The sequence below is a fragment of the Rattus rattus genome, chromosome 3 (genome assembly GCF_011064425.1).
Source record: "Rattus rattus isolate New Zealand chromosome 3, Rrattus_CSIRO_v1, whole genome shotgun sequence".
NCBI lineage: Eukaryota > Metazoa > Chordata > Mammalia > Rodentia > Muridae > Rattus > Rattus rattus.
This window is the reverse complement of record NC_046156.1, coordinates 6254865-6265669: the sequence shown is the minus strand read 5'-3', so window position 1 is coordinate 6265669 and position 10805 is coordinate 6254865. Positions and strand designations below refer to the sequence as shown.

General features: G+C 39.2%; 1 protein-coding gene across 1 annotated transcript in view; it reads left to right on the top strand.

Moving 5' to 3' along the window:
- Positions 1-2547, top strand: part of Lrriq3 (leucine rich repeats and IQ motif containing 3) — a 93136-nt gene extending 90589 nt beyond the window's left edge. The window contains exon 8 of the mRNA XM_032897117.1: positions 2134-2547. Within this exon, the coding sequence (XP_032753008.1) occupies positions 2134-2311 (178 nt within the window). The 3' untranslated portion in view covers positions 2312-2547. The remainder of the gene's footprint in view (positions 1-2133) is intronic.
- The last annotated feature ends 8258 nt before the right edge of the window (positions 2548-10805 follow it).

Sequence of the window (10805 nt, the reverse complement as noted above, 5' to 3'; positions counted from 1 at the left end):
TCAGGGCCTTGCTGTTTCTGTTGAACCAAGCAGCCGTTACTGACTTGTTTGCTATTGGACTGGACTGCTGGTGTTCTGATAGCAAAGAGTGGAATTCCTCCAAAGAATTACTACCAAACAAGTCCACCCCCCTTTCCATTAACTTCTTTCTCCCCTACTCTAGTAGGTGGACTAGAAGATGGTGAAGCATATAAGAACCCCAAATAAAGTAAATTTTGAAAACTCTAAGCCTAAATAGAACAGAGTAGCTAATGTCAACTGAATGGTTGTCTACTGTAGGCATGTCTTTGTGTTTTGTTTTGTTTTGTTTTGTCCCCCCTCCCCCCCAGCACTGGATTGAAAGCAGAGTTTATTCCAGTTGGAAGCTCTGCCCCTGTGCTGCATATTCTGTCCTGTTCAATTGCTTCATATTAAACTTCTAAGCTGAATTGTCCCCTTCACGATGATGAAGAAACATATATAACCAACATACATAATGCATTCAAAATTACACCCCTTAAATTTCGTAGATGGATTTTATACACCAAAAGAATGTCTGTCAAACCTGCCTTGTAATGACCAGTATTAGGTTCTTCATTTCCAACTCCCTGTGAGTGATCTCATGAAAGTCCTAAGGATGCGTGTTTCCAAAGAGAACTGTAACCTCTCTCCATCTTTTGGTTTCTCTTACACTTTTTGTAAACTATTCAGAAAAGGGCCTGATTAAAGGCCAGGCCCTCTTCAATGAATTTGCAATCAGTAACTCATTTTGTCTTTTACTCAATGAACCCTATGAGTTAGACTATCCAGTTCTCAAATATGAAAAAATGAGGTAAAGAGAATTTTTAAAGGCTCGAGACCCCATATGTACAACAATGCCAAGCAACCAGAGCTTCCAGGGACTAAGCCACTACCTAAAGACTATACATGGACTGACCCTGGACTCTGACCTCATAGGTAGCAATGAATATCCTAGTAAGAGCACCAGTGGAAGGGGAAGCCCTGGGTCCTGCTAAGACTGAACCCCCAGTGAACTAGACTTTCGGGGGGAGGGCGGCAATGGGGGGAGGGTGGGGAGGGGAACACCCATAAAAAAGGGGAGGGGGGAGGGGGATGATTGCCTGGAAACTGGGAAAGGGAATAACATTCGAAATGTACATAAGAAATACTCAAGTTAATAAAAAAAAAAGAAAAAGAAAATGTATCCAAAATCCAGATAGTAAATTGAAAGCTTATAATTCAGCCTTTATAGCCACCCTCTGAGTCAAGGTTTCTGATTATAGATATGTAGAAATATAGTACTTCATGAATCAAACTAGGGAATTTCACCAAAATTGAACCAAATAATAAGAAAAAGAATAATGCCAGTTCTCAGAACATATGTTGATATGCTGTTCTCTCTGCCTCAGTTTTAACCATTCATGCTATCTGAAGTGGTGCAGACACATGATCTGTCTGTAGTTCTTTGCCTGGAAATGTGTATATGTTTTTAAAGTCTGTGGGTTATTTCAAGTTTGAATCTCTTTTTGACTTTTCTCCTTGTTTTACTTGTTCCATTATTAACATTTACCTCACTTCTTATCTTACGCTGTCTTTTCCATAATGGGTTTCTGTTTTAGTTAAGTATTTGATGCATCTTTCTCTTATGCCTATGCACTTTCCTTATGATATCCTTCTATTTTCCTTTCATTTTGAAATACTCATTAACAATGAGTGAATGAATGAATGAATGAATGAATGGGTATAAATGAATAACTTGTCTTCCTTGTTATGACACTTTCTGGGTGTGGTAGAGTAACCTGATCTAGGTCTCTCTAATTAGAATATGTATTTCTCCAATAGAGCTGCTATAACAAAATACCATTGGCTGAACAGCCTAAGTAGATGAGACTTCTTTTCTCTTGAGTTCCAAGAAGTCTGACATGGCAGCAGAATTGTGGGAGGAGTCTTGGATTTTTGCAATGAAAATATCATAAATATTAGCATGATATGCATTGAATATTACTTAAAAGGTAGTAATATTATATGGACTAAGCTCTGTCTTTTTTCTGCTTATGAATGTCTATTTGGGAAGCATCCAGTTTGATCTATACACCCATTTGTCCAGTCTTTGTCCACTAAAACGATCACATTTGACTTCCTTTTGCCTCGCAGGGCGGAGAAAATCCATAAAAGGCACTGTGAAGAGAGATTTGTCATTGATGCGCTCATCTTTCAAAAAGGCTGTGAAAGACTTGAGGAGGCTAAAGCGAAAGTTGAATTTATTAAGACATATTACACGTCCAAATCTCACAAAAAATATCATAATAAAACAATGCTCAGTCACATCTGATGACAGTTGAGTTGTGATCACTAACGGATCTTGGGATCATACTTGGAAGACATGCTCCACACAAGGCAGATCTGGTGATGACCATGCTGCGGATCAGAGAGAAGACACTCCCTAGTGTTTCCGGTACTGAGCATAATTCAAATCCTATTGACTTTGCACTCCTAAGGGTCACTATGTATCTATGTGCCCAAGAGGGAATCAAAACTGTATGACTTCATACAAAACTCTTCCAAAGACTGCAGATTTTCATAGGCTCTAACAATGACAAGTTGTAAAGCTACTTTCAATATTCTCTGGTAATTTTTATCTTATTGCCAAATTCTATTAAAAAATGTCAAAAATCTCTTGCTTAGTATTCTTTCATGATCTAGGGCAATAAACTCAAATGATGTCATTGTGACATCACTTGGTGGGGTACCATTCAAATCTCTCTTTAATTTTTACCAGCCATAAGCATAGACTTTAAAAGTAGTAATATTTCAGAAGCTTTCTGATTTTATCAGTCTATTATAATTCTATAAAAATGAAGTGCTTTACAAATGCAATTCTTCATGTGTGCTACAATGCTAGATTGTTATCAAATTAGGCTATTGCTTTCACAATGTGCTAGCTATCTATTTAAGTCCACAGAATGAGTTCCACCGTCCTGCTAATTAGCAGACTAGTAACAAGCAATTCATTTGGTATTTTTAATCATTCTGTGGAAATAGAGTTGACTACAGAAAGTCACACAGAACAGTCTTCCACAGCAAATGAGCAAATGAACAAATGTCTGTTACTCCCATTTTCTACTCACTTTTGAAAGTTATATGTATATGTTATATATTTAACAAAATAGTAATCTATATCAGTTAGTTTTATTTTAAGATTTAGATGTGGAATGAAACATAAACATCATGGTATTTTGCACAAAGTGAACATTTCCTGAATGTCAGTCCATAGAAGTGGGAAGAGTGCTTCTCTACTCACAGAATCATTTGTTAAGTCTGTAGGCACTATTTGACATACTCAACAAAGACAGAAAGGCTCATTCATGTGATGCATTAAGAACAATTTATTCATTTAGTATAGATATTGACTATGTATTTTTCTCTTTTTCCACTCTATATTTTATAGTTGAATCTCATAACATACAACCAATGAATTCTTAACCATTTCTATTGAACTCCGAGCTAAAAGACAAAGAACATTCTAAAAGCACAAAGAATATTCTACCCTCTAGGCCTCCAGTGCTTCATACTAAAGTAGATCACACACACACATACACACACACACACACACACACACACACACACACACACACACACACACGCACGCACGCACCCACGCACACACCCATGCACGCACGCACCCATGCACACACTCTACAGAATGCTTTTTCTGTATGTATGTGCTCTCATCATGGCTGTCTTAAGTTGATCTCATTGTTCCTCACTGTTCACATTTTGAAGAATCTCAAATCTGTCTCATATATCACATCTCTAGTTCTGATGTCTCTGATATTTCCAAAATATCAACACGATGCCCTTCGTTTAGGACCTGAAAAGATTTTAAGGAACATATTAAGATTAAAGTTCTTTGTGTTTCATACCATTCTTCCTTCCTCCCACAGTGTGAGCCTCTAGTACTTGCCAGCATCATACATATATGACATTTTTTGTGGCCTCCCATACCACAAGCTTAGAGAATAACTGACTTCTCTTTCTAATTGTTAAATATTTTATCCCATCAGTTATGCAATCTAAAAGTCTCTGTAGTAGACAGGCTAGCTTTTATCCAGTGCTAGTTTCCATCCCAGCCTCCTTTGCAATGATCGAAGCACACATTAAAGTTGTGAGTGTTCTCTCCAGTGTACCTGGGGATCTTCCATAATTTTTTCTGTATTTGATCAGTGGTTAAGAGAAGTCAAAGGCCACTAAGCCACTACTTGGAAGGTATCAGGCCTCCTGTTTTGCTTAGAGTGTGTTATACTAAGTGTCACCTGTTAATTACATTTGTGTGGAAATTCTTCTCTCATACACTACATCCCAATTTCAATTAATCCTCCTTCTCATTACCATACACACATTCCATCTCCTCTATATGCACTGTTCCTCCATTTTTCTTCAGAGAACAGAAGGTCTCTCAGTGAGAACAACCAAACACAGCATAATAAGATGTAATAAGACCAAGACCAGGAACAAATGATCACATCAAAACTTGATTATGTAACACAGTAGGTGGAAAGGAGTCAGAAGTACAGGCAAAGAGTCCGAGACAACCCTACTTAACAGTTAGGAGTTTGACAAAAACACCAAGCTAACAACTATAATGTATGTCAAGGAGATAGAGGGAAGACTCATGTAGGGTCCATGGTTGCCATTTCAATCTCTGTGAGCCCGCAAGAACCTTGGCTTAGTTAATCCTGTGAGTTGTGTTCTTTTGGTGTCCTTAATCTCCCTGGATCTAATAATTCTTTCTGCTATGTGTCATAGAATCATGTGGATCCTAGGAGATAACAGCTATTAAGTAAATGGAAGTCTTGTTATAAAAAATGACAGTGCTGCTATCACAATACCTCAGCCTGTCTGGTTGCAGCATCCCTGGTTTGTGAGCACAGCAATGCTGAGAATAAAACATGAGCCAGCTCTGCTGTTGATTTGGCCCAAAGGTAGAGGGAATTTCTCTGAGGTAAATGCTCCAGACTCTGTGGCTCACACGGACTGTCACAGCCGCGCAGCTCTTGTTGCAGCTCATATGCAGCTATGGTAAGTCAATGGTTAACAGTAGTTGTTTGGCAGTAACATGTGCTTCACCGAAGAGGCCAGCCAGCTAGCTCAGGGGACATAACTCTCTAGATGCTGTCCATTGGTAAGTATGCAAAGTCCATAGGACATCAGAGTGCCAGAGAAAGCAGTCCATGCAAGTGACCCTTAGGAACTAAGGGACATCATAGCTTTTGGGAAATGACTCTGGAAATTACCTGGTGTTTTATTTCTGCCTTAAGTCTTGTGGTGTATTTTGAATAAAATGTTTCCCATCACCCATATTTGTTTCTCATCAGGAGTGAGTCTTGAGGGTCAGTGAGATGCTTTTCCAGGTAAAGTCTCCTACCAGCTAGAGGAAGACCTGTTTCAAGAAACCCAGGGCCCACACAGTAGGCGGGAACTGAGTCCTCGGTGTTAAGCTCTGACTTCCCTATGGTTGCCATGTCTCACTCACACACACACACATGCACACACACATGCGCGCACACACACAGACACATGTTCCACATGAAACACTTAAAAATACAGGCAATTTTCTTAAAAGAATAAATCTCAATGTTGTGTTAGTTTGCATGTTTGCACTTCCCAGATGCCTAAAGATTTTGAACATTTTTAAAAAGTTTTCCTCAGCCATTTGAGTTTCATCTTTTGAGAACTCTTAGTTTTATGTACCAATTTAAATTTGGATTATTTACTTCCCTGATGTTCAGCTTTTTTTCAGTTTATATATTTTAAATACTAACACTCAGATATGTATATAATTGTATAGTTCAGATGTATATGTGTGTTGTATATAACTGTATATGTATATTGTACATAATTGTATACTTGTATAATTATACACGTGTGCATAATTGTCGAAAATCTTTCTCCATTTTGTAGACTACCGCTTTGCCAAAATGTTGGTGTGCTTTGATTTACAGAATCTCTTTAGTTTCATGAGGCCTCATTTATTAACTAAACATCTTTCTTTCCTAGGTTATCAACATTATTCATTATTATGTTAACTCATTCCTAAGAGTCTGTATTTTTCTTTTTCTTTTCTTTTTTTTTTTTTTTTTTTTTTTTTTTTGCCTTGCAGTACTTAAGAAGACAATCATTTCCCTTAAGAAAGGAAATGTATTGTTTTGGTTTATGTAAAAAAAAAAATGCTGGCCTAGGACAGAGACACCTTTCTGAGGGAGTGGAGACTGACAGCATTAGGAGTGTGTAGGTGGTTTTTGTCAGATTATCTTTGCTTCAGAATGTCCCCAATTATTTGACCTGAATATCACTTTTCTTTGAGAAACACCACTGCCAAAAACATATTTTGAGCAGAGGGTCATATCATAACAACAATAATAATGTTAGAGAGATCAAATAATTTCTTCACACATATCTATCATATAAGGTCAGTTATGTAAAGACACCATATTTGACTTTCTTGAGCTTCAATTACCACATAGTCAACCATGAGCAGAGTCAAGAGATTTCCTGATGCTCACACAGTGTGCTTGCTTTTGTCATTTGCCAAGAGGTTATCGCATCATCCGAAGGTTTTGCCAATGCCTACAATACACCAATGTGCAGAACGGGGGCAGCAGAATGGACCATGTATTCTCTATTATCATTGACCATTTTCTCTGCCATGACCCTTCCATTGGAGGGTAATAGCAGGCAATGCATCAAATTCTGCTAATCTAGAGGCAAATTAGATTAAAGGTCAGTCATGAAGCATTGAACACTCAGCCATATGGCATGTATCTGACCCAATCTTTCATTCTAGACATCTGTCTATTTGCTTAATCACCCTAGTGAGGCTGTGAGACCTTTATGCTTGGGGAATGTATATTACTGTCCTCCTATTCCCATCCTCTCTGAGCATTGTCTCAATACCAGAATGCTCCTTATTTGCTACTTACTGATAGCATCCTCTTTAGGATAAATGTGAGCATTGAAATAATCAAATCAACCTTCTCATTTCGGTGAATTCATCTATCTACACCAGCTTTTCTTTCAGCTATTTATGATCCCCTCTTTGCTAAATGTATGCATTCTCAAGCCACTCAAATCTTATTTAAAATCACTTCCTCTCTAATGATGTCTATCAATCCTACACACTGAGAGTTCTGCCTCCTCATATTGCATTGCAGGTTTTGAAAATACCTTCAACAAAGTTACCAGTGACTTTGCCATATTTCTATGGAATTTTTGGAAGCACTTGATGAGACTAAATTTCTCCTGTTTATTATTTTTCTTTGTATTTATTTATGTGAATGAATGTTTGCCCTGCGCACATGTGTGTGTGCACCGTGTGCATTCCTGGTGCATGCAAAGGTCAGAAATGGGTAAGGCCCTGGAACTAGAATTATGGATGATCATAAACTACCATGTGGGTATTGAGAAATACATTCATATCTTGGAGCAACAGTGTTAACCACTAGCTATCTCTCCAGCCCATTCTTCTAGTTTAAAAATGATATTTTAAATTTTTCTTTAGATTTCTGTATTTGTATACAATGCATCTTGGTCATATATACCACTCCCATTCCTTTGACAAACTCCCAGTTAGTTGTTCCAATTTTAACCTTCCCCCTAATTTTATTCTTTTATTTATTTATTTATTGACTCAATGAGGCTGGGTATTGCTGCCTATATGTTCATGGTGAAGAGACACAATGCATGGGAAGCCACATCAAAGAAAAACGACATCTTTTCAACCATGGTTTCTAGGACACCACATGCTGTGTGTTCTGAAAGTCCTAATTTTTTTTTTACACTTTTAAGGATCTATTTTCATTTACGTAGATGGGCATGCTGTTTGACTATATGCCATGTGAGGGCAGGCTACCAGCGTGAGATCCCATGGAACTGAAGTTAGAGATGGTGGTAGGGCGCCTGATGTGTGCTCACAACTGAGAAGGGTCCTTTGGAAGGGCAGCAGTGCTTTTACCTGCTGCTCCATCTCTGTCCTCCATCTTCATTTTTGATGCGAGTCGTTCTCTCCATGTGGTTGCTGATTTGTTTGTAGATGAATATTTGCTCCCCATCCCGACAAGACTTAAAAACCCACTTTGTGAATAAGGGCTTTTTAATGCTTTGACCCCTTTCTAGTCTACCATCCAAAGGTAAGAGAGAAAGGATGATAAATAGGAAAGGGGGCATGGACCTGTTTAGAAATATTTCCCTGGGGGCCATTCCAAGCTCCTTGTCAAGATACCAGCCTTCCAGTTCAGTGGTCTCAGGATACCAAACACAAATTAGCAGCAGTGGCACAGTCTAGCAGAAAATGGCAGCCCTCCACCAAATCAGAATGGGTCAGTGGGAGCAGCCAGGACCAGCCGGGATGCCAGGAGAAGTTCTCTGCAGTGCCTTTCGCAAAGAAGTGAGTATCAGTGAGGACGAAGGTGTAAGGCCAATGAAGCGCTGCAAATCTAGCTATGCAAGCACCTCCATCGCAGTGTGTTGAGTCCTATTTATACTTTCTCCAAACAGCTTCTGTCTTCCCATGCATCTTGCCTCAGTGAAACACCATGGGAGTCTGTCTTAGGAAAACACATAAGTCTGCATCACATGACATATACAGAAACTTCCACTTGATGACCCCCACCCCACCACCACCACCAACACACATACACACACTGACAGCCAATCTCCAAAGTTTAGGTTAGACTCTTGGAAGGTGACTAGGCAATGAGGGAGAGAAGCTCATGAATGAGATGAACTCTCTTAGAAGAGAAGTTCTGGGGATGACTTCGGCTATAACATAGCTATATAAACCCAGACATAAGCCTTCACCAGGTGCAAAGTCTGGCTGCATTTGACTTTGGACTTCTTGGTCTCCAAGGCTGAGGATCAAATCACGTTTTCATGCCACCCTGTGTGGTGCATTGCTATAGGTATAAAAGCAAATTGCTCACTCATTCTTGCACACGCCACCGTATCCTCTCTCTTTATGTTTCCAAGGTCACACTATAGGGGGATTTCCTTAAACAACACATCCATGATGAAAACATTACCAGCGTATTTTCTGAGTTTCAGAAATCTCTTTTCAAAAGCTATCGATTTTTCTGTGTGTACATGGTTTGTACATTGGGTGTCTTCTCTCACCCCACTCCTTGTCTCAGAACCAGGCAGGCTCTCCCTGAACTTGGCCTTTGGTTTCTTTCCTCACTGAATCCTGCAGCCCCCATTGTGATTTGCCTGTCTTTCTTCTCTTCAAACCTGGGATTACAGACATGTACTGGACTTTCAGCATGTTATATTTATGCTGAGACGTGAACTCTCATTCTTATGATTACATCACAAACACTCTTATCATTTGTACATCTTTGCAGCCCCTGCTGATGTATTTCCAGCCACACACACTGAATGGGCCACTTTTATTTTCACACAGCTCCAAAGTCAACACTCAATAAGCTATAACTGCGCTGTTCCTCTCAGAACTTATTTTGTGGGTATCCCTAGCACCCTGGTCAACGCCAACTCTTTTTAAGCCATATTCCTCCAGCCCTGTTTTCTTGACGGTCTGTATAGCCTTTCCCTCTCACATTTCGTGGCTTCATATAGCTTTCCTGCTCCTTTTCTCACTGATCTGTATTTGTCTACTTAGGCTTGTCAAGACAGTTTCCATTGTCCTCTACTTCAGTTATCTTATCCTTGTGTAGGCTTTGATTGGTTCTGGCAGCACAGGGGCCTGGTTTGATTGCATTTTCTTACTGTTTCTGTGTTGTGCTTATTTGGAATTACAATTTGATTAAATACTTTGTTCACCCAGTTAGCTATGGATCCCATGTATTCATTTTAATTGCCTTTAGTTAAGAAAGAGGACTACTTCTAATTACTTTTAATTATTATACTTAATTACACTATACATTGCTTAGCCCTTGCAAGGATTTCAATAACAAATTGTTACCCTGTAAAACACTTGATTATTTCTATGAAAATGTTTTGCCCTATATCAAGACAACATGTTGAAGAGTATATTCTGTAGATTGGCAAAACCAAGACAAAAAACCCACTCTTCGCTGTAAGACTTTCAGATGAAAATGTGACTGGGTAAACTGGTGGGAAGGAACTGTATCAACTCTGTATCAGTGACACCAACTTTGGGATTAAAAGCCCCATTTATAGTAGAAAAACACACACCTTCCTACACATATACAGGAAGAAAGCTAAACCTAAAAACTGACTTTTCTTTTTGAATTTTACTTGTGAAAATGTGGTTCCTTAGATAAGGAAGAAGAGTGATTATGAGAGTTAAGTAAGGAATGAAGCACTTTATCATCATGCTGGAAAGGGCACTTCCACTCCCTGCATGCACAGCAGTTAACTGCTCTCTCTCTCTCTCTCTCTCTCTCTCTCTCTCTCTCTCTCTCTCTCTCTCTCTCTCTCTTCCTGGAGTCCTCCTCCCCTCCTCTGCCTCTCCTGCTTCCCAGCAGGCACAGAACCACAGCATCCTTCCTTTAAGAGAAGGATTTTGGTCAAGAGGGAACCAAGTACCATCTTTCTTCAATTTGAGGAGACTCAGAGCTGTAGCTTCAAAGACCCTCACATGCAAAGTTAAAGAGCTGCAGCTAATGTGTTTAACATAGTGTATGACCTCATGAGGAGACCTGTACTGACAGTCCATGTCCCCAGACTTTAGCCTTCTCATCTTGTACTGATAACTCATAAATGTATCGATTAAACCGAATGCCCTTTAAGGTGGTTTACATGAGAACGACCCCTATAGGCTCATAGACAATAAGAAAACCCTCACTTAAAGC